This window comes from Tympanuchus pallidicinctus, unplaced genomic scaffold (assembly GCF_026119805.1).
Source record: "Tympanuchus pallidicinctus isolate F22 unplaced genomic scaffold, pur_lepc_1.0 scaffold13, whole genome shotgun sequence".
Classification (NCBI taxonomy): domain Eukaryota; kingdom Metazoa; phylum Chordata; class Aves; order Galliformes; family Phasianidae; genus Tympanuchus; species Tympanuchus pallidicinctus.
In genome coordinates this window covers 2935329-2953995 of record NW_026294648.1, presented here as the reverse complement: position 1 = coordinate 2953995, position 18667 = coordinate 2935329, and the positions used below count along the sequence as shown (strand labels likewise).

Sequence of the window (18667 nt, the reverse complement as noted above, 5' to 3'; positions counted from 1 at the left end):
TTTGAAAGGAAGTGCCTGAGTGCCCTTCTGCAGAGGATTTCAGGCTGCAAGAAGCTGGAAGGAGCCACAGGAGGCTCATGCAGCTACTATGCCGCCCCCCACTTTGCCTTCAGGCTCAGCCCTTGGATTGCACAGTGGGCCACCCAACACTATTCATGCCTGACCAGTGTGGGACGGAGATATGTGGCTAGACATGTGGAATGCGGTGAAACACAGGACCATAAATGTCTACCATCTTTATGGTCACCATCCTCTACGTGTGTGCTGGACAAAAGAAAACATGGGCAGGTGCTAAAGCTGATATCGCACAGGCACGCCGAGACTGCGACGCTGGGAAGACAGCAGCTAATCTGTGGGTGCCCAGCCTTTTGGCTTGCCCGGGCTGCCCCCACAGAAGAGGGGCTGCCTCGGTTTCCCACAAACCAAGGTGTCACTCGGGCTTGATGGCCATCTCAGCAGCTCTCAGGGAGCTCTCGAGGTGCTGCTCAGAGAGTTTAGACCAAGTTTTACTCCTGCTGTGCTTCACCCTTGAGAGCAGCTGCTCACGCATGCACGTCCTGCCAAGCAGCCATGGCGCGAGTGAGGCGTGACTGTGGAGCGGGGGATGTTGTTCTCCGGTACCAGAGACCTGATCAAGTTTTTGAGTAGAACACCTGACTGCAGCTCCATGCGCTCTGCTCACAGGTATTGCATTTCTGTCGACTGGGCACTGAGAACCAGAGACAGGCTGTAGGTACCACCTTCCAGGGTGGACACAGAAAGGGAGGGCGGGCACTGTGATGACCAGAGGGCTGAAGCAGCTCTCCCATGAAGAAAGGCTGAAGGAACAGAGCTTGTTTAGCTTGGAGAAGGATCCAGGGAGACTTTATTGTGGCTTTCCAGTACTCGAAGGGAGCGTACAAACAGGAGGGAGAATGGCTGTTTATGGGGTGGATAGTGACAGGACAAGGAGTGGTTTTCAACTGACACAGGGGAGGTTTAGGTTGGATCTGAGGAGGAAGTTTGTCACACAGAGGGAGGTGAGGCACTGGAACAGGTTGCCCAAGCAGGCTGTGGATGCCCCATCCCTGGAGGCATTCAAGGCCAGGCTGGACGTGGCTCTGGGCAGCCTGGTCTGCTGGTTGGCGACCCTGCACACAGCAGGGGGTTGAAAGCAGATGATCACTGTGGGCCTTTCCAACCCAGGCCATTCTACGATTCTTTAGCAAGAGATGGCTTGAGAAGGTGGATGCTAGTCCAGACATGGGGGCAGACCCCCCTTGTGGGACAGTGGGAACCAGCAGCTCCAAAAACAGGAATGGAGTGCCACTGGAGGGGCACTGCTGGACGAGGGCAGCACCCTGGTGGTACAGGACATGCTTTAGGTGGAAAGACTTCACCAGCACGGGCGGCCTTGAGAGAGCTGTGCCCAGTCTCGGGTGCCCAGCACATGGGGGTGTCGGAGGCACGGGAGAGCCCACAGAGGAGCACGGGGCTGAGCAAAGGGAGGCACGGCAGAAGAACACAGGGGACCCTGCTGACCCGGGCCTCCCTGTGGGCACGCCAGCTGCTATCCCTAGGGCAGCTGCGAGCACATGGGCCTCTGTGGGCCCACAGCCACAGCCAGGCCTTTGTGATGCCTGGGCGGCACCACGCCCAGAGGCCATTGTGATGTGGACGGGTAACCGCAGCTCCTGGCAGGGCCAGAGCCCTCGGGTGCTCACTCCGAGGAGAGCAGCTCTGTCAGGAGGCAGCAGCTCGACTTGGTGCTTTTCTCTGGTCTCCGGACATGGAGATGCTGAAGGAAGAGGAGCCTAAGGCTCACTCTCAGCCCAACCAAGGGCTGCCGAGCGGACAGGAGCAGGATGAGGTGAGGCTCAGGGAGTGAGGGAGAGACCAGCAGCATGACGGGATGGTGTGGAGAGCAGCAGGAGGAGGGACGCGGTGCTGGGGAGAGCCGGCCAGCTGGCCCTGAGCACCTTACAGCCTGAGCACTGCGCTTCCTGACACCTGGGAGCATCTCCACACAGAGCCAACGATGCCTGGGAAGGCCAAGGCCCACGTGGCCCTGGAAGCTTGGAGACGAGGGGCAGAGAGCAGCTTGGCCACGCTCAGCTCTGCCATCCATGGGGCAGGCAAAGCCCAGGCCCAGGCCCAGTGGGCCCAGTGGGCCCGGTGGCACAGCGGGTGCTGTCGGGCCAGTGTGGGCGCTCAATCCCTCTCCTTCTGTTCCCCGCAGGTGATCCGCAGGCCACCTCACACAATGACAGCGGGCAGCCAGAGCCCAGAATCCTCCCTCCGAGAGGACAGGCTGCCGCCGCTGCCGGCTCCACACGGCAGCCACCAGGCACAGGTAGGGAGACCCAGGGAGACCAGGTGCTGACAAGCAGGCAGCTGGCAAACAGCAGGACTTGCTAGAGGAGACGGCCGGGCCGTCTCCATGTCAGACTGAGCCAGGAGAGAGAGGAGCTGCTCTCTTCCCAGCCAGCTCTGGGATGGCAGCGGCCCATGCAGCTGCGCCACCAGGACAGGTTGCAGGAGCATTTGCAGCAGGGCCATGGAGGACAACACACGGAAGAGCCCAAAGTAACTCGGCCTTTCTCCTTGCCTTCTCTTGCAGGCAAACGATGCGGAAGGCAATGAGACGCTGTCCCGCGGAAGCGTCTTGCAGGGAGACACGGCCAGCGTGCCCACCTTGCCACCAGAGCAGGCAGTGGCTCAGGCAGCCGCAGCACAGCACGTGCCCGCAGCTGAGGCACCAACATCTGCCAGCGGCACCCGCGAGCTGCCTGATCTGCCAGCAGCAGCCTCTGTCTCTAGCTGCAGCGGAAGGGAAAAGGTCATCGTGCCTGAAGCCCCTGGCCATCAGGAGCTTTGCGCAACTGCTCTGGACAGCCTCGGCAAACAGGACGAAGCAGCAGGATCGGGCAAACAGAAAACTGCTCCACCGAGCCCAGCCATCCCTGACGCAGCAGTGGAGAACACTGTGCAATCCCCCGTGCCACAAGTCCCAACAGAAGCTGTGGCTGTACGCATCACGCAGCAGGACCTGACACAAGCTCAGCAAGCAGCGGGAGCAGCAAAAGCAGACGAGGCCCAGAAGGCCGCACACAGATCTGGGCCTGATCCCGAAGAGCTTACAGCAGCAATGGCTGCCCACAGAGAAGCTGCACGCGCTTTCTCACGCTGGGGCTACAAGTCAGGGCACCACGGAGGGCCAAGGGCCTATCGGTACCCAGCCGCCATGAAGCCGTGCATCCGGTGCCAAGAGATGGGCGCTAGGCTGTGGCTGCACCATGAGACTCGAAAGCCATGTCGAAAGATCCTGTCAGAGGACACAAAGCTTCTGACAAAGATGGCTAAAAGTTGTGCGGCCTGTACTGGGCACAGCCTAGACGAATACTGGGAAATAAAAAGGCAGGTGAGGAACACCAGGAAGCAGAGAGCAAGGCAGAAACTCCCGTGTGTTCCAGAGCACGAGCCACAGGGCACGGCAAAGGAGGATGAGCTGGAAGAAGCTGATGATGAAGAGCCAAAGATCATAAGCCACTGGGTCAACCCCAGGATCGCAGCCTTCATCCGGGACCCGCAGGCTTCTCCTCAGCAAACGCCCGGCTCTTCCAGCATCACGGACACAGAGGCTTCGGGAGAGTCAGATGGCCAGGCACAGAGCACGGCTCTTCCTGCCTCAAGGCACGCAGATGCCAAGGCTGGAGGTGATACGCACGATGGCCATGGGATGCCAGCATCCACACCAACAGCGGAAGAGGAGAACGCTCCAGCTTCATCTCTCCTGAGCGAACAGAGCCCAGCGGCGAGGGATGAGAGCCAGAGGCCGTGTCTGCATGAGCCAACAGCCTGTGCCATTCCTCTGCAGGACACAGCCCAGGCCATGGTGAGTCCAGGCGTCGGGAAGTGCTGGAGGAGACAGGTGGGCCGACCCCCTGTCAGACTGAGCCGCACCGAGCGTGGTCAGCTGTCGGGGCATGGCGGGGGCTGCTGCAGGGAGCCCCCAGGCCCAGCAGGTGCCACATGAGGAGCTGCTCTCTTCCCAGCCAGCTCTGTGGAGCAGGGTGGCAGCGGCCCATGCGGCTGCGCCACCAGGACAGGTTGCAGGAGCATTTGCAGCAGAGCCATGGAGGGCAACCCAGGGAAATGTCCCAACTCACTTCTTTCTTCTTGCCTTCTCTTGCAGGAGAACAAGCTGGAAGAGAATGAGACACTGCCCGGCAATGGGGTCCCGCAGGGAGACACGGCCAGCGTGCCCACCTTGCCACCAGAGCAGGCAGTGGCTCAGGCAGCCGCAGCACAGCACGTGCCCGCAGCTGAGGCACCAACATCTGCCAGCGGCACCCGCGAGCTGCCTGATCTGCCAGCAGCAGCCTCTGTCTCTAGCGGCAGAGGAACGGAAGAGGTCTTTGTGCCTGAAGCCCCTGGCCAACAAGAATCTCTCCCGTCTTCTGGCGCGAGTCGCGGTGAGCGCCGGCCACGGCGCAATCTGCTCAGGAGGGCGCTTGGGCGGCTGCTCAGGGTTTGCTGCTGCTGCTGCATCACAAGGCAGGAAGAGTAGCGGTGTCGGGCCACCAGTACCAGGCGACTTCTCAGAGCTGATCTCGCCCAGGCATGCCGAGACTGCGACGCTGGCTCCAAGATGAGACCAAGACCTTGGCCTGAGACAACAGCCCATCTTGCTAGAGGACACAATCCTCTCCACCCGTGGCAGGTCGATTTAACTGGGCCCCTCCCTCCGCCTGAGGGAGTGAGATATGCCCTCACCTGCCTCAGTCAGGTCCCTTCCAACCCAAGCCATTCTGTAATCCTACCTGATTCTACAACTGTGCTTTACAACTTCTCTGGTTTACAGACCTTCAATCAGATTGTAGCTCTTGCTTGATAATAAATCCACCAACATTTAACACCCCAGAAAGACGTTTGAATTCTCTCGCCAACTCCTTATCTCACGAATTCACAAGACCTGGGCATAAGAACTCATAGGAACATAAAAAAGCAGAAGGCTCTCTCCCAGCTCTGAATAAGGGATCCAAATTGCCTAACTACATTCTGCACAGACCAGAGGGCACTCACACCCCATGTCGTGGTTGCCCCCATCAGCTGTGCTAGCTCCACTCCTGCAGATTTCCAGCTTTCCTCCAGCCAAAATCCCAAGCAAGCCCCAAGTGCCACGCTTGCTCCCACAGCTGGCTCTGCCTGGACAAGGAACCTTGGGCTCCCAAGACGACAGCCGTTTTTACTCTTGCAGACACACAGACTTTGCAGTGAGTTAGAATTTGCAAGGCTAAGCATAGACCCGTGAAAACATGGGACAGCAAGCAATGCATACATCTGGCAATTACATTTTGGCTACTGCTGACTTCTGTTCTTCACCACTGAAGCACCTGAAAAGACAGAGCCGTGGGGGTGACCGTGATTGCTAGGCTGATTGCCTCTGTGGCCAGGATGTTTCTTTCTCATCCGGTACCTCTGGGCAGAGACTTTGAATGCTGTCATTATTCCATGCCTGCAAGACGTGGTTGAAGTTAAGGCATGGATCTGAAAGCCACCCCAGAACTTCTGGGTCGGTAATGCTGTTGGATTGCTTGTAAACATTCTGCTGTGAGGGTTTTTGTTTGTTTGTTTGTTTTTGAGTATTCCGGTGTGATCTAAAGCTCAGTACAGGCCGGTGGCTACCAAAGCTGGATCAGTGGGAGAGCTTGGGCCTGGCCCCCTTATTTGCTCAGACAGCCACTGCTATGCGAGCAGCTCCGTGGTGTGCTCTAACCCCTCACTCAATACAGCGACCAGAGCCTGAAGCCTAACCGATGGCAGGTTTATTCATCTGCTTTGTGAAGGGGTTTGACCAAGTTCTTGACCAAGTCTTGCCAGCACTTGAAGTTCAATCCCACCCACGCCCTGCTAGTCAAACTGCTCAAGAGCTTTTCTTCAACAGCATTTATTGCACCAAAAGCTGGCTGTCCTGGCACATTCTCTGGGGAGGATTCCCCTTAGATATCCCCCTTCAGCCAGCTGTTGCTGGCCACCTGCGCCACGCTGGGCCGGGAGGATGGTAAGAACTGCAGCAGCTGGACAAGGAGGGCCTGGCAGGGCTCCGGCAGCGCGGACACCCCCCTCAGGTGCTGGACCCCATCCTTCTGATGCTGGATGGTGTTGCAGAGGCAGCCGTGGAAGGGCAAGCTGCCAGTCACCACGGCAAGAAGGACCACCCCCAGGCTCCAGATGTCCAACTTCTTGGCATCGTGGGGGTAATGCAGCCACATCTCCGGGGCCATGTAGGCTTCTGTTCCGCAGAAGGTGCTGCTCAGTTCTGGGTAGCTGCTCATTTCCTTGCTGAGGCTAAAGCCAGCAATCTTGGCCTGGCGGCCATCAGCACTGAGCAGTGTGTTCTCACACTTGAGGTCACGATGCACGATGTTGCGGTCGTGGAGGCAGTGCACGGCCCCCACCACCTGCACAAAGATGTCCCGGGCGTCGGGGACGCAGGGCAGCTTGCCCAGCTGCTGCAGCCGCTGCTGCAGGTCGAAGGCTGCCGACTCCATCACGATGTAGACCATGCCGTCGGTCAGCTCAAAGATCTCAAAGATGAGCACGATGTTGGGATGATCCAGCTCACGCAGGATGGAGAGCTCCCGGGGCAGAAACTTCTCCACAAATTCTGGAGAGGCCCTTCGCTTGTCCACCATCTTGATAGCTAGGGGGACCGTGTACTTGGGGGAGGTGGCCGCCCTCACCGTGGAGAACGCACCCTCTCCTAAGGTCTCCCCCAGCGTGAAGCCCAGCTTGTGGAGGAGCTTCTTGTCTTTGTCAGTGTTTGGCATCTTAGCTGGTCCGCATAGGACGAAAGCGTGCCTGCAGTCGACCTTCACAAACCTGCAGTGGTTCCACAGGTGCCCTGTGGGGCTGAGGGTCCACCCAGGCACTGCGACAAAGTGTGACAGTGCCTCACTATGACTGCGATGTCAACGTGGTCCGACGGCTCTGCGCTGCTCCTGGGTGTCCCAGCTTGTCATGCATACGCACTGGGAGAACTGCCAGCACTGAATATATATACATATATATATATTTACCTGTTTCTGCTCTTGAGTTGTCAGAACAGGGACTGTCTGATGACAAGAGTTTAAATGTGACTGTTCTGGAGCAAATAATCACTTTGGAGACCCAGAGCTATTTTCTGCAGGATATTAAAATCAGGTATTAAAATCAGAACTACGCAAAATGGCACCAGAGAGTGATTTGTACCACCTCTAATTACAGGACACCTCGGCTGGGTGTCAAGATTTAGTTTTTGATTATGACAGTGCAGGAAATGGTTTCTCAAGGTGGGCTTTCCAGCTTGGGGCGGTGCGGAAGGGGAGCCTGCTCTTTCAGCAGAAACAGCTTTGTGAACTTCTTTGAGTTGCGCTCCCGTGATTTTAACCAAAAATGATAACGATGCAAACAGCGAGGCATTCCCTTGTTGTAAGCTGGGGGTCACCAGGAGTGGATTCAGAAGAAGGGAGCAGGAGGCAGAGAGCAGGAGGGGAGAGGAGACGCGGGCAGTGCCTGAGGGCTGTGCAGTCGGGCAACAGCAGTGACTTGCTTGAGAGTGGCCCCTCTGCTCCGCTTCTGCTCACAAAACACACCAGAACCTTGATGAGGCTGCGTTTGCTAGGACTTTCCTGTGCTTCTACCCAGCCGCTGAAGAAGACGTCCTCTGCCTGCTTTTGGCACAAATGCTCTGCTGCTAATGGCAGAGGCAATTTCCAGGTCTGCATGGGAGCCAAACTACACGCCGATGGTTGCCAGGAACTCCACTATTTATGGGTGTGTATTTCCTCCGTGGGAAGACAGCAGCTAATCTGTGGGTGCCCAGCCTTTTGGCTTGCCCGGGCTGCCCCCACAGAAGAGGGGCTGCCTCGGTTTCCCACAAACCAAGGTGTCACTCGGGCTTGATGGCCATCTCAGCAGCTCTCAGGGAGCTCTCGAGGTGCTGCTCAGAGAGTTTAGACCAAGTTTTACTCCTGCTGTGCTTCACCCTTGAGAGCAGCTGCTCACGCATGCACGTCCTGCCAAGCAGCCATGGCGCGAGTGAGGCGTGACTGTGGAGCGGGGGATGTTGTTCTCCGGTACCAGAGACCTGATCAAGTTTTTGAGTAGAACACCTGACTGCAGCTCCATGCGCTCTGCTCACAGGTATTGCATTTCTGTCGACTGGGCACTGAGAACCAGAGACAGGCTGTAGGTACCACCTTCCAGGGTGGACACAGAAAGGGAGGGCGGGCACTGTGATGACCAGAGGGCTGAAGCAGCTCTCCCATGAAGAAAGGCTGAAGGAACAGAGCTTGTTTAGCTTGGAGAAGGATCCAGGGAGACTTTATTGTGGCTTTCCAGTACTCGAAGGGAGCGTACAAACAGGAGGGAGAATGGCTGTTTATGGGGTGGATAGTGACAGGACAAGGAGTGGTTTTCAACTGACACAGGGGAGGTTTAGGTTGGATCTGAGGAGGAAGTTTGTCACACAGAGGGAGGTGAGGCACTGGAACAGGTTGCCCAAGCAGGCTGTGGATGCCCCATCCCTGGAGGCATTCAAGGCCAGGCTGGACGTGGCTCTGGGCAGCCTGGTCTGCTGGTTGGCGACCCTGCACACAGCAGGGGGTTGAAAGCAGATGATCACTGTGGGCCTTTCCAACCCAGGCCATTCTACGATTCTTTAGCAAGAGATGGCTTGAGAAGGTGGATGCTAGTCCAGACATGGGGGCAGACCCCCCTTGTGGGACAGTGGGAACCAGCAGCTCCAAAAACAGGAATGGAGTGCCACTGGAGGGGCACTGCTGGACGAGGGCAGCACCCTGGTGGTACAGGACATGCTTTAGGTGGAAAGACTTCACCAGCACGGGCGGCCTTGAGAGAGCTGTGCCCAGTCTCGGGTGCCCAGCACATGGGGGTGTCGGAGGCACGGGAGAGCCCACAGAGGAGCACGGGGCTGAGCAAAGGGAGGCACGGCAGAAGAACACAGGGGACCCTGCTGACCCGGGCCTCCCTGTGGGCACGCCAGCTGCTATCCCTAGGGCAGCTGCGAGCACATGGGCCTCTGTGGGCCCACAGCCACAGCCAGGCCTTTGTGATGCCTGGGCGGCACCACGCCCAGAGGCCATTGTGATGTGGACGGGTAACCGCAGCTCCTGGCAGGGCCAGAGCCCTCGGGTGCTCACTCCGAGGAGAGCAGCTCTGTCAGGAGGCAGCAGCTCGACTTGGTGCTTTTCTCTGGTCTCCGGACATGGAGATGCTGAAGGAAGAGGAGCCTAAGGCTCACTCTCAGCCCAACCAAGGGCTGCCGAGCGGACAGGAGCAGGATGAGGTGAGGCTCAGGGAGTGAGGGAGAGACCAGCAGCATGACGGGATGGTGTGGAGAGCAGCAGGAGGAGGGACGCGGTGCTGGGGAGAGCCGGCCAGCTGGCCCTGAGCACCTTACAGCCTGAGCACTGCGCTTCCTGACACCTGGGAGCATCTCCACACAGAGCCAACGATGCCTGGGAAGGCCAAGGCCCACGTGGCCCTGGAAGCTTGGAGACGAGGGGCAGAGAGCAGCTTGGCCACGCTCAGCTCTGCCATCCATGGGGCAGGCAAAGCCCAGGCCCAGGCCCAGTGGGCCCAGTGGGCCCGGTGGCACAGCGGGTGCTGTCGGGCCAGTGTGGGCGCTCAATCCCTCTCCTTCTGTTCCCCGCAGGTGATCCGCAGGCCACCTCACACAATGACAGCGGGCAGCCAGAGCCCAGAATCCTCCCTCCGAGAGGACAGGCTGCCGCCGCTGCCGGCTCCACACGGCAGCCACCAGGCACAGGTAGGGAGACCCAGGGAGACCAGGTGCTGACAAGCAGGCAGCTGGCAAACAGCAGGACTTGCTAGAGGAGACGGCCGGGCCGTCTCCATGTCAGACTGAGCCAGGAGAGAGAGGAGCTGCTCTCTTCCCAGACAGCTCTGGGATGGCAGCGGCCCATGCAGCTGCGCCACCAGGACAGGTTGCAGGAGCATTTGCAGCAGGGCCATGGAGGACAACACACGGAAGAGCCCAAAGTAACTCGGCCTTTCTCCTTGCCTTCTCTTGCAGGCAAACGATGCGGAAGGCAATGAGACGCTGTCCCGCGGAAGCGTCTTGCAGGGAGACACGGCCAGCGTGCCCACCTTGCCACCTCCGCCAGAGCAGGCAGTGGCTCAGGCAGCCGCAGCACAGCACGTGCCCGCAGCTGAGGCACCAACATCTGCCAGCGGCACCCGCGAGCTGCCTGATCTGCCAGCAGCAGCCTCTGTCTCTAGCTGCAGCGGAAGGGAAAAGGTCATCGTGCCTGAAGCCCCTGGCCATCAGGAGCTTTGCGCAACTGCTCTGGACAGCCTCGGCAAACAGGACGAAGCAGCAGGATCGGGCAAACAGAAAACTGCTCCACCGAGCCCAGCCATCCCTGACGCAGCAGTGGAGAACACTGTGCAATCCCCCGTGCCACAAGTCCCAACAGAAGCTGTGGCTGTACGCATCACGCAGCAGGACCTGACACAAGCTCAGCAAGCAGCGGGAGCAGCAAAAGCAGACGAGGCCCAGAAGGCCGCATACAGATCTGGGCCTGATCCCGAAGAGCTTACAGCAGCAATGGCTGCCCACAGAGAAGCTGCACGCGCTTTCTCACGCTGGGGCTACAAGTCAGGGCACCACGGAGGGCCAAGGGCCTATCGGTACCCAGCCGCCATGAAGCCGTGCATCCGGTGCCAAGAGATGGGCGCTAGGCTGTGGCTGCACCATGAGACTCGAAAGCCATGTCGAAAGATCCTGTCAGAGGACACAAAGCTTCTGACAAAGATGGCTAAAAGTTGTGCGGCCTGTACTGGGCACAGCCTAGACGAATACTGGGAAATAAAAAGGCAGGTGAGGAACACCAGGAAGCAGAGAGCAAGGCAGAAACTCCCGTGTGTTCCAGAGCACGAGCCACAGGGCACGGCAAAGGAGGATGAGCTGGAAGAAGCTGATGATGAAGAGCCAAAGATCATAAGCCACTGGGTCAACCCCAGGATCGCAGCCTTCATCCGGGACCCGCAGGCTTCTCCTCAGCAAACGCCCGGCTCTTCCAGCATCACGGACACAGAGGTTTTGGGAGAGTCAGATGGCCAGGCACAGAGCACGGCTCTTCCTGCCTCAAGGCACGCAGATGCCAAGGCTGGAGGTGATACGCACGATGGCCATGGGATGCCAGCATCCACACCAACAGCGGAAGAGGAGAACGCTCCAGCTTCATCTCTCCTGAGCGAACAGAGCCCAGCGGCGAGGGATGAGAGCCAGAGGCCGTGTCTGCATGAGCCAACAGCCTGTGCCATTCCTCTGCAGGACACAGCCCAGGCCATGGTGAGTCCAGGCGTCGGGAAGTGCTGGAGGAGACAGGTGGGCCGACCCCCTGTCAGACTGAGCCGCACCGAGCGTGGTCAGCTGTCGGGGCATGGCGGGGGCTGCTGCAGGGAGCCCCAGGCCCAGCAGGTGCCACATGAGGAGCTGCTCTCTTCCCAGCCAGCTCTGTGGAGCAGGCTGCGCCACCAGGACAGGTTGCAGGAGCATTTGCAGCAGAGCCATGGAGGACAACCCAGGGAAATGTCCCAACTCACTTCTTTCTTCTTGCCTTCTCTTGCAGGAGAACAAGCTGGAAGAGAATGAGACACTGCCCGGCAATGGGGTCCCGCAGGGAGACACGGCCAGCGTGCCCACCTTGCCACCAGAGCAGGCAGTGGCTCAGGCAGCCGCAGCACAGCACGTGCCCGCAGCTGAGGCACCAACATCTGCCAGCGGCACCCGCGAGCTGCCTGATCTGCCAGCAGCAGCCTCTGTCTCTAGCGGCAGAGGAACGGAAGAGGTCTTTGTGCCTGAAGCCCCTGGCCAACAAGAATCTCTCCCGTCTTCTGGCGCGAGTCGCGGTGAGCGCCGGCCACGGCGCAATCTGCTCAGGAGGGCGCTTGGGCGGCTGCTCAGGGTTTGCTGCTGCTGCTGCATCACAAGGCAGGAAGAGTAGCGGTGTCGGGCCACCAGTACCAGGCGACTTCTCAGAGCTGATCTCGCCCAGGCATGCCGAGACTGCGACGCTGGCTCCAAGATGAGACCAAGACCTTGGCCTGAGACAACAGCCCATCTTGCTAGAGGACACAATCCTCTCCACCCGTGCCAGGTCGATTTAACTGGGCCCCTCCCTCCGCCTGAGGGAGTGAGATATGCCCTCACCTGCCTCAGTCAGGTCCCTTCCAACCCAAGCCATTCTGTAATCCTACCTGATTCTACAACTGTGCTTTACAACTTCTCTGGTTTACAGACCTTCAATCAGATTGTAGCTCTTGCTTGATAATAAATCCACCAACATTTAACACCCCAGAAAGACGTTTGAATTCTCTCGCCAACTCCTTATCTCACGAATTCACAAGACCTGGGCATAAGAACTCATAGGAACATAAAAAAGCAGAAGGCTCTCTCCCAGCTCTGAATAAGGGATCCAAATTGCCTAACTACATTCTGCACAGACCAGAGGGCACTCACACCCCATGTCGTGGTTGCCCCCATCAGCTGTGCTAGCTCCACTCCTGCAGATTTCCAGCTTTCCTCCAGCCAAAATCCCAAGCAAGCCCCAAGTGCCACGCTTGCTCCCACAGCTGGCTCTGCCTGGACAAGGAACCTTGGGCTCCCAAGACGACAGCCGTTTTTACTCTTGCAGACACACAGACTTTGCAGTGAGTTAGAATTTGCAAAGCTAAGCATAGACCCGTGAAAACATGGGACAGCAAGCAATGCATACATCTGGCAATTACATTTTGGCTACTGCTGACTTCTGTTCTTCACCACTGAAGCACTTGAAAAGACAGAGCCGTGGGGGTGACCGTGATTGCTAGGCTGATTGCCTCTGTGGCCAGGATGTTTCTTTCTCATCCGGTACCTCTGGGCAGAGACTTTGAATGCTGTCATTATTCCATGCCTGCAAGACGTGGTTGAAGTTAAGGCATGGATCTGAAAGCCACCCCAGAACTTCTGGGTCGGTAATGCTGTTGGATTGCTTGTAAACATTCTGCTGTGAGGGTTTTTGTTTGTTTGTTTGTTTTTGAGTATTCCGGTGTGATCTAAAGCTCAGTACAGGCCGGTGGCTACCAAAGCTGGATCAGTGGGAGAGCTTGGGCCTGGCCCCCTTATTTGCTCAGACAGCCACTGCTATGCGAGCAGCTCCGTGGTGTGCTCTAACCCCTCACTCAATACAGCGACCAGAGCCTGAAGCCTAACCGATGGCAGGTTTATTCATCTGCTTTGTGAAGGGGTTTGACCAAGTTCTTGACCAAGTCTTGCCAGCACTTGAAGTTCAATCCCACCCACGCCCTGCTAGTCAAACTGCTCAAGAGCTTTTCTTCAACAGCATTTATTGCACCAAAAGCTGGCTGTCCTGGCACATTCTCTGGGGAGGATTCCCCTTAGATATCCCCCTTCAGCCAGCTGTTGCTGGCCACCTGCGCCACGCTGGGCCGGGAGGATGGTAAGAACTGCAGCAGCTGGACAAGGAGGGCCTGGCAGGGCTCCGGCAGCGCGGACACCCCCCTCAGGTGCTGGACCCCATCCTTCTGATGCTGGATGGTGTTGCAGAGGCAGCCGTGGAAGGGCAAGCTGCCAGTCACCACGGCAAGAAGGACCACCCCCAGGCTCCAGATGTCCAACTTCTTGGCATCGTGGGGGTAATGCAGCCACATCTCCGGGGCCATGTAGGCTTCTGTTCCGCAGAAGGTGCTGCTCAGTTCTGGGTAGCTGCTCATTTCCTTGCTGAGGCTAAAGCCAGCAATCTTGGCCTGGCGGCCATCAGCACTGAGCAGTGTGTTCTCACACTTGAGGTCACGATGCACGATGTTGCGGTCGTGGAGGCAGTGCACGGCCCCCACCACCTGCACAAAGATGTCCCGGGCGTCGGGGACGCAGGGCAGCTTGCCCAGCTGCTGCAGCCGCTGCTGCAGGTCGAAGGCTGCCGACTCCATCACGATGTAGACCATGCCGTCGGTCAGCTCAAAGATCTCAAAGATGAGCACGATGTTGGGATGATCCAGCTCACGCAGGATGGAGAGCTCCCGGGGCAGAAACTTCTCCACAAATTCTGGAGAGGCCCTTCGCTTGTCCACCATCTTGATAGCTAGGGGGACCGTGTACTTGGGGGAGGTGGCCGCCCTCACCGTGGAGAACGCACCCTCTCCTAAGGTCTCCCCCAGCGTGAAGCCCAGCTTCTGGAGGAGCTTCTTGTCTTTGTCAGTGTTTGGCATCTTAGCTGGTCCGCATAGGACGAAAGCGTGCCTGCAGTCGACCTTCACAAACCTGCAGTGGTTCCACAGGTGCCCTGTGGGGCTGAGGGTCCACCCAGGCACTGCGACAAAGTGTGACAGTGCCTCACTATGACTGCGATGTCAACGTGGTCCGACGGCTCTGCGCTGCTCCTGGGTGTCCCAGCTTGTCATGCATACGCACTGGGAGAACTGCCAGCACTGAATATATATACATATATATATATTTACCTGTTTCTGCTCTTGAGTTGTCAGAACAGGGACTGTCTGATGACAAGAGTTTAAATGTGACTGTTCTGGAGCAAATAATCACTTTGGAGACCCAGAGCTATTTTCTGCAGGATATTAAAATCAGGTATTAAAATCAGAACTACGCAAAATGGCACCAGAGAGTGATTTGTACCACCTCTAATTACAGGACACCTCGGCTGGGTGTCAAGATTTAGTTTTTGATTATGACAGTGCAGGAAATGGTTTCTCAAGGTGGGCTTTCCAGCTTGGGGCGGTGCGGAAGGGGAGCCTGCTCTTTCAGCAGAAACAGCTTTGTGAACTTCTTTGAGTTGCGCTCCCGTGATTTTCACCAAAAATGATAACGATGCAAACAGCGAGGCATTCCCTTGTTGTAAGCTGGGGGTCACCAGGAGTGGATTCAGAAGAAGGGAGCAGGAGGCAGAGAGCAGGAGGGGAGAGGAGACGCGGGCAGTGCCTGAGGGCTGTGCAGTCGGGCAACAGCAGTGACTTGCTTGAGAGTGGCCCCTCTGCTCCGCTTCTGCTCACAAAACACACCAGAACCTTGATGAGGCTGCGTTTGCTAGGACTTTCCTGTGCTTCTACCCAGCCGCTGAAGAAGACGTCCTCTGCCTGCTTTTGGCACAAATGCTCTGCTGCTAATGGCAGAGGCAATTTCCAGGTCTGCATGGGAGCCAAACTACACGCCGATGGTTGCCAGGAACTCCACTATTTATGGGTGTGTATTTCCTCCGTGGGAAGACAGCAGCTAATCTGTGGGTGCCCAGCCTTTTGGCTTGCCCGGGCTGCCCCCACAGAAGAGGGGCTGCCTCGGTTTCCCACAAACCAAGGTGTCACTCGGGCTTGATGGCCATCTCAGCAGCTCTCAGGGAGCTCTCGAGGTGCTGCTCAGAGAGTTTAGACCAAGTTTTACTCCTGCTGTGCTTCACCCTTGAGAGCAGCTGCTCACGCATGCACGTCCTGCCAAGCAGCCATGGCGCGAGTGAGGCGTGACTGTGGAGCGGGGGATGTTGTTCTCCGGTACCAGAGACCTGATCAAGTTTTTGAGTAGAACACCTGACTGCAGCTCCATGCGCTCTGCTCACAGGTATTGCATTTCTGTCGACCGGGCACTGAGAACCAGAGACAGGCTGTAGGTACCACCTTCCAGGGTGGACACAGAAAGGGAGGGCGGGCACTGTGATGACCAGAGGGCTGAAGCAGCTCTCCCATGAAGAAAGGCTGAAGGAACAGAGCTTGTTTAGCTTGGAGAAGGATCCAGGGAGACTTTATTGTGGCTTTCCAGTACTCGAAGGGAGCGTACAAACAGGAGGGAGAATGGCTGTTTATGGGGTGGATAGTGACAGGACAAGGAGTGGTTTTCAACTGACACAGGGGAGGTTTAGGTTGGATCTGAGGAGGAAGTTTGTCACACAGAGGGAGGTGAGGCACTGGAACAGGTTGCCCAAGCAGGCTGTGGATGCCCCATCCCTGGAGGCATTCAAGGCCAGGCTGGACGTGGCTCTGGGCAGCCTGGTCTGCTGGTTGGCGACCCTGCACACAGCAGGGGGTTGAAAGCAGATGATCACTGTGGGCCTTTCCAACCCAGGCCATTCTACGATTCTTTAGCAAGAGATGGCTTGAGAAGGTGGATGCTAGTCCAGACATGGGGGCAGACCCCCCTTGTGGGACAGTGGGAACCAGCAGCTCCAAAAACAGGAATGGAGTGCCACTGGAGGGGCACTGCTGGACGAGGGCAGCACCCTGGTGGTACAGGACATGCTTTAGGTGGAAAGACTTCACCAGCACGGGCGGCCTTGAGAGAGCTGTGCCCAGTCTCGGGTGCCCAGCACATGGGGGTGTCGGAGGCACGGGAGAGCCCACAGAGGAGCACGGGGCTGAGCAAAGGGAGGCACGGCAGAAGAACACAGGGGACCCTGCTGACCCGGGCCTCCCTGTGGGCACGCCAGCTGCTATCCCTAGGGCAGCTGCGAGCACATGGGCCTCTGTGGGCCCACAGCCACAGCCAGGCCTTTGTGATGCCTGGGCGGCACCACGCCCAGAGGCCATTGTGATGTGGACGGGTAACCGCAGCTCCTGGCAGGGCCAGAGCCCTCGGGTGCTCACTCCGAGGAGAGCAGCTCTGTCAGGAGGCAGCAGCTCGACTTGGTGCTTTTCTCTGGTCTCCGGACATGGAGATGCTGAAGGAAGAGGAGCCTAAGGCTCACTCTCAGCCCAACCAAGGGCTGCCGAGCGGACAGGAGCAGGATGAGGTGAGGCTCAGGGAGTGAGGGAGAGACCAGCAGCATGACGGGATGGTGTGGAGAGCAGCAGGAGGAGGGACGCGGTGCTGGGGAGAGCCGGCCAGCTGGCCCTGAGCACCTTACAGCCTGAGCACTGCGCTTCCTGACACCTGGGAGCATCTCCACACAGAGCCAACGATGCCTGGGAAGGCCAAGGCCCACGTGGCCCTGGAAGCTTGGAGACGAGGGGCAGAGAGCAGCTTGGCCACGCTCAGCTCTGCCATCCATGGGGCAGGCAAAGCCCAGGCCCAGGCCCAGTGGGCCCAGTGGGCCCGGTGGCACAGCGGGTGCTGTCGGGCCAGTGTGGGCGCTCAATCCCTCTCCTTCTGTTCCCCGCAGGTGATCCGCAGGCCACCTCACACAATGACAGCGGGCAGCCAGAGCCCAGAATCCTCCCTCCGAGAGGACAGGCTGCCGCCGCTGCCGGCTCCACACGGCAGCCACCAGGCACAGGTAGGGAGACCCAGGGAGACCAGGTGCTGACAAGCAGGCAGCTGGCAAACAGCAGGACTTGCTAGAGGAGACGGCCGGGCCGTCTCCATGTCAGACTGAGCCAGGAGAGAGAGGAGCTGCTCTCTTCCCAGACAGCTCTGGGATGGCAGCGGCCCATGCAGCTGCGCCACCAGGACAGGTTGCAGGAGCATTTGCAGCAGGGCCATGGAGGACAACACACGGAAGAGCCCAAAGTAACTCGGCCTTTCTCCTTGCCTTCTCTTGCAGGCAAACGATGCGGAAGGCAATGAGACGCTGTCCCGCGGAAGCGTCTTGCAGGGAGACACGGCCAGCGTGCCCACCTTGCCACCTCCGCCAGAGCAGGCAGTGGCTCAGGCAGCCGCAGCACAGCACGTGCCCGCAGCTGAGGCACCAACATCTGCCAGCGGCACCCGCGAGCTGCCTGATCTGCCAGCAGCAGCCTCTGTCTCTAGCTGCAGCGGAAGGGAAAAGGTCATCGTGCCTGAAGCCCCTGGCCATCAGGAGCTTTGCGCAACTGCTCTGGACAGCCTCGGCAAACAGGACGAAGCAGCAGGATCGGGCAAACAGAAAACTGCTCCACCGAGCCCAGCCATCCCTGACGCAGCAGTGGAGAACACTGTGCAATCCCCCGTACCACAAGTCCCAACAGAAGCTGTGGCTGTACGCATCACGCAGCAGGACCTGACACAAGCTCAGCAAGCAGCGGGAGCAGCAAAAGCAGACGAGGCCCAGAAGGCCGCACACAGATCTGGGCCTGATCCCGAAGAGCTTACAGCAGCAATGGCTGCCCACAGAGAAGCTGCACGCGCTTTCTCACGCTGGGGCTACAAGTCAGGGCACCACGGAGGGCCAAGGGCCTATCGGTACCCAGCCGCCATGAAGCCGTGCATCCGGTGCCAAGAGATGGGCGCTAGGCTGTGGCTGCACCATGAGACTCGAAAGCCATGTCGAAAGATCCTGTCAGAGGACACAAAGCTTCTGACAAAGATGGCTAAAAGTTGTGCGGCCTGTACTGGGCACAGCCTAGACGAATACTGGGAAATAAAAAGGCAGGTGAGGAACACCAGGAAGCAGAGAGCAAGGCAGAAACTCCCGTGTGTTCCAGAGCACGAGCCACAGGGCACGGCAAAGGAGGATGAGCTGGAAGAAGCTGATGATGAAGAGCCAAAGATCATAAGCCACTGGGTCAACCCCAGGATCGCAGCCTTCATCCGGGACCCGCAGGCTTCTCCTCAGCAAACGCCCGGCTCTTCCAGCATCACGGACACAGAGGTTTTGGGAGAGTCAGATGGCCAGGCACAGAGCACGGCTCTTCCTGCCTCAAGGCACGCAGATGCCAAGGCTGGAGGTGATACGCACGATGG

The 18667-nt window shown here is 58.3% G+C and overlaps 2 protein-coding genes across 5 annotated transcripts; both read right to left on the bottom strand.

The window, feature by feature from the left end:
- Nucleotides 1–379: 379 nt before the first annotated feature.
- Nucleotides 380–17452, bottom strand: LOC128076048 (testis-specific serine/threonine-protein kinase 6-like). Of its 4 annotated transcripts, none has more exons than XM_052673339.1 (2): nucleotides 16616–17452; nucleotides 380–1673 (listed from the first exon to the last, which is right to left on the bottom strand). In XM_052673339.1, exon 2 carries the CDS (start codon nucleotides 1644–1646, stop codon nucleotides 633–635), a length of 1014 nt encoding a protein of 337 aa, XP_052529299.1. In that variant the 5' UTR covers nucleotides 1647–1673; nucleotides 16616–17452; the 3' UTR covers nucleotides 380–632. The 4 variants fall into 4 exon arrangements, with proteins under 4 accessions (XP_052529299.1, XP_052529297.1, XP_052529300.1 ...); XM_052673337.1 differs by lacking the exon at nucleotides 16616–17452 and adding an exon at nucleotides 9148–9942; XM_052673340.1 differs by lacking the exon at nucleotides 380–1673 and adding an exon at nucleotides 4316–9155.
- On the bottom strand, nucleotides 12876–14859 carry LOC128076049 (testis-specific serine/threonine-protein kinase 6-like). Its single transcript, XM_052673342.1, has one exon. It carries the CDS (start codon nucleotides 14278–14280, stop codon nucleotides 13450–13452), a length of 831 nt encoding a protein of 276 aa, XP_052529302.1. The 5' UTR covers nucleotides 14281–14859; the 3' UTR covers nucleotides 12876–13449.
- Nucleotides 17453–18667: the final 1215 nt, after the last annotated feature.

Bases quoted from the DNA above. Each gene is read 5' to 3' on its own strand.
- LOC128076048 (XM_052673339.1), bottom strand. From the start codon at position 1,646: ATGGCCTCTGGGCGTGGTGCCGCCCAGGCATCACAAAGGCCTGGCTGT.
- LOC128076049 (XM_052673342.1), bottom strand. From the start codon at position 14,280: ATGCCAAACACTGACAAAGACAAGAAGCTCCTCCAGAAGCTGGGCTTC.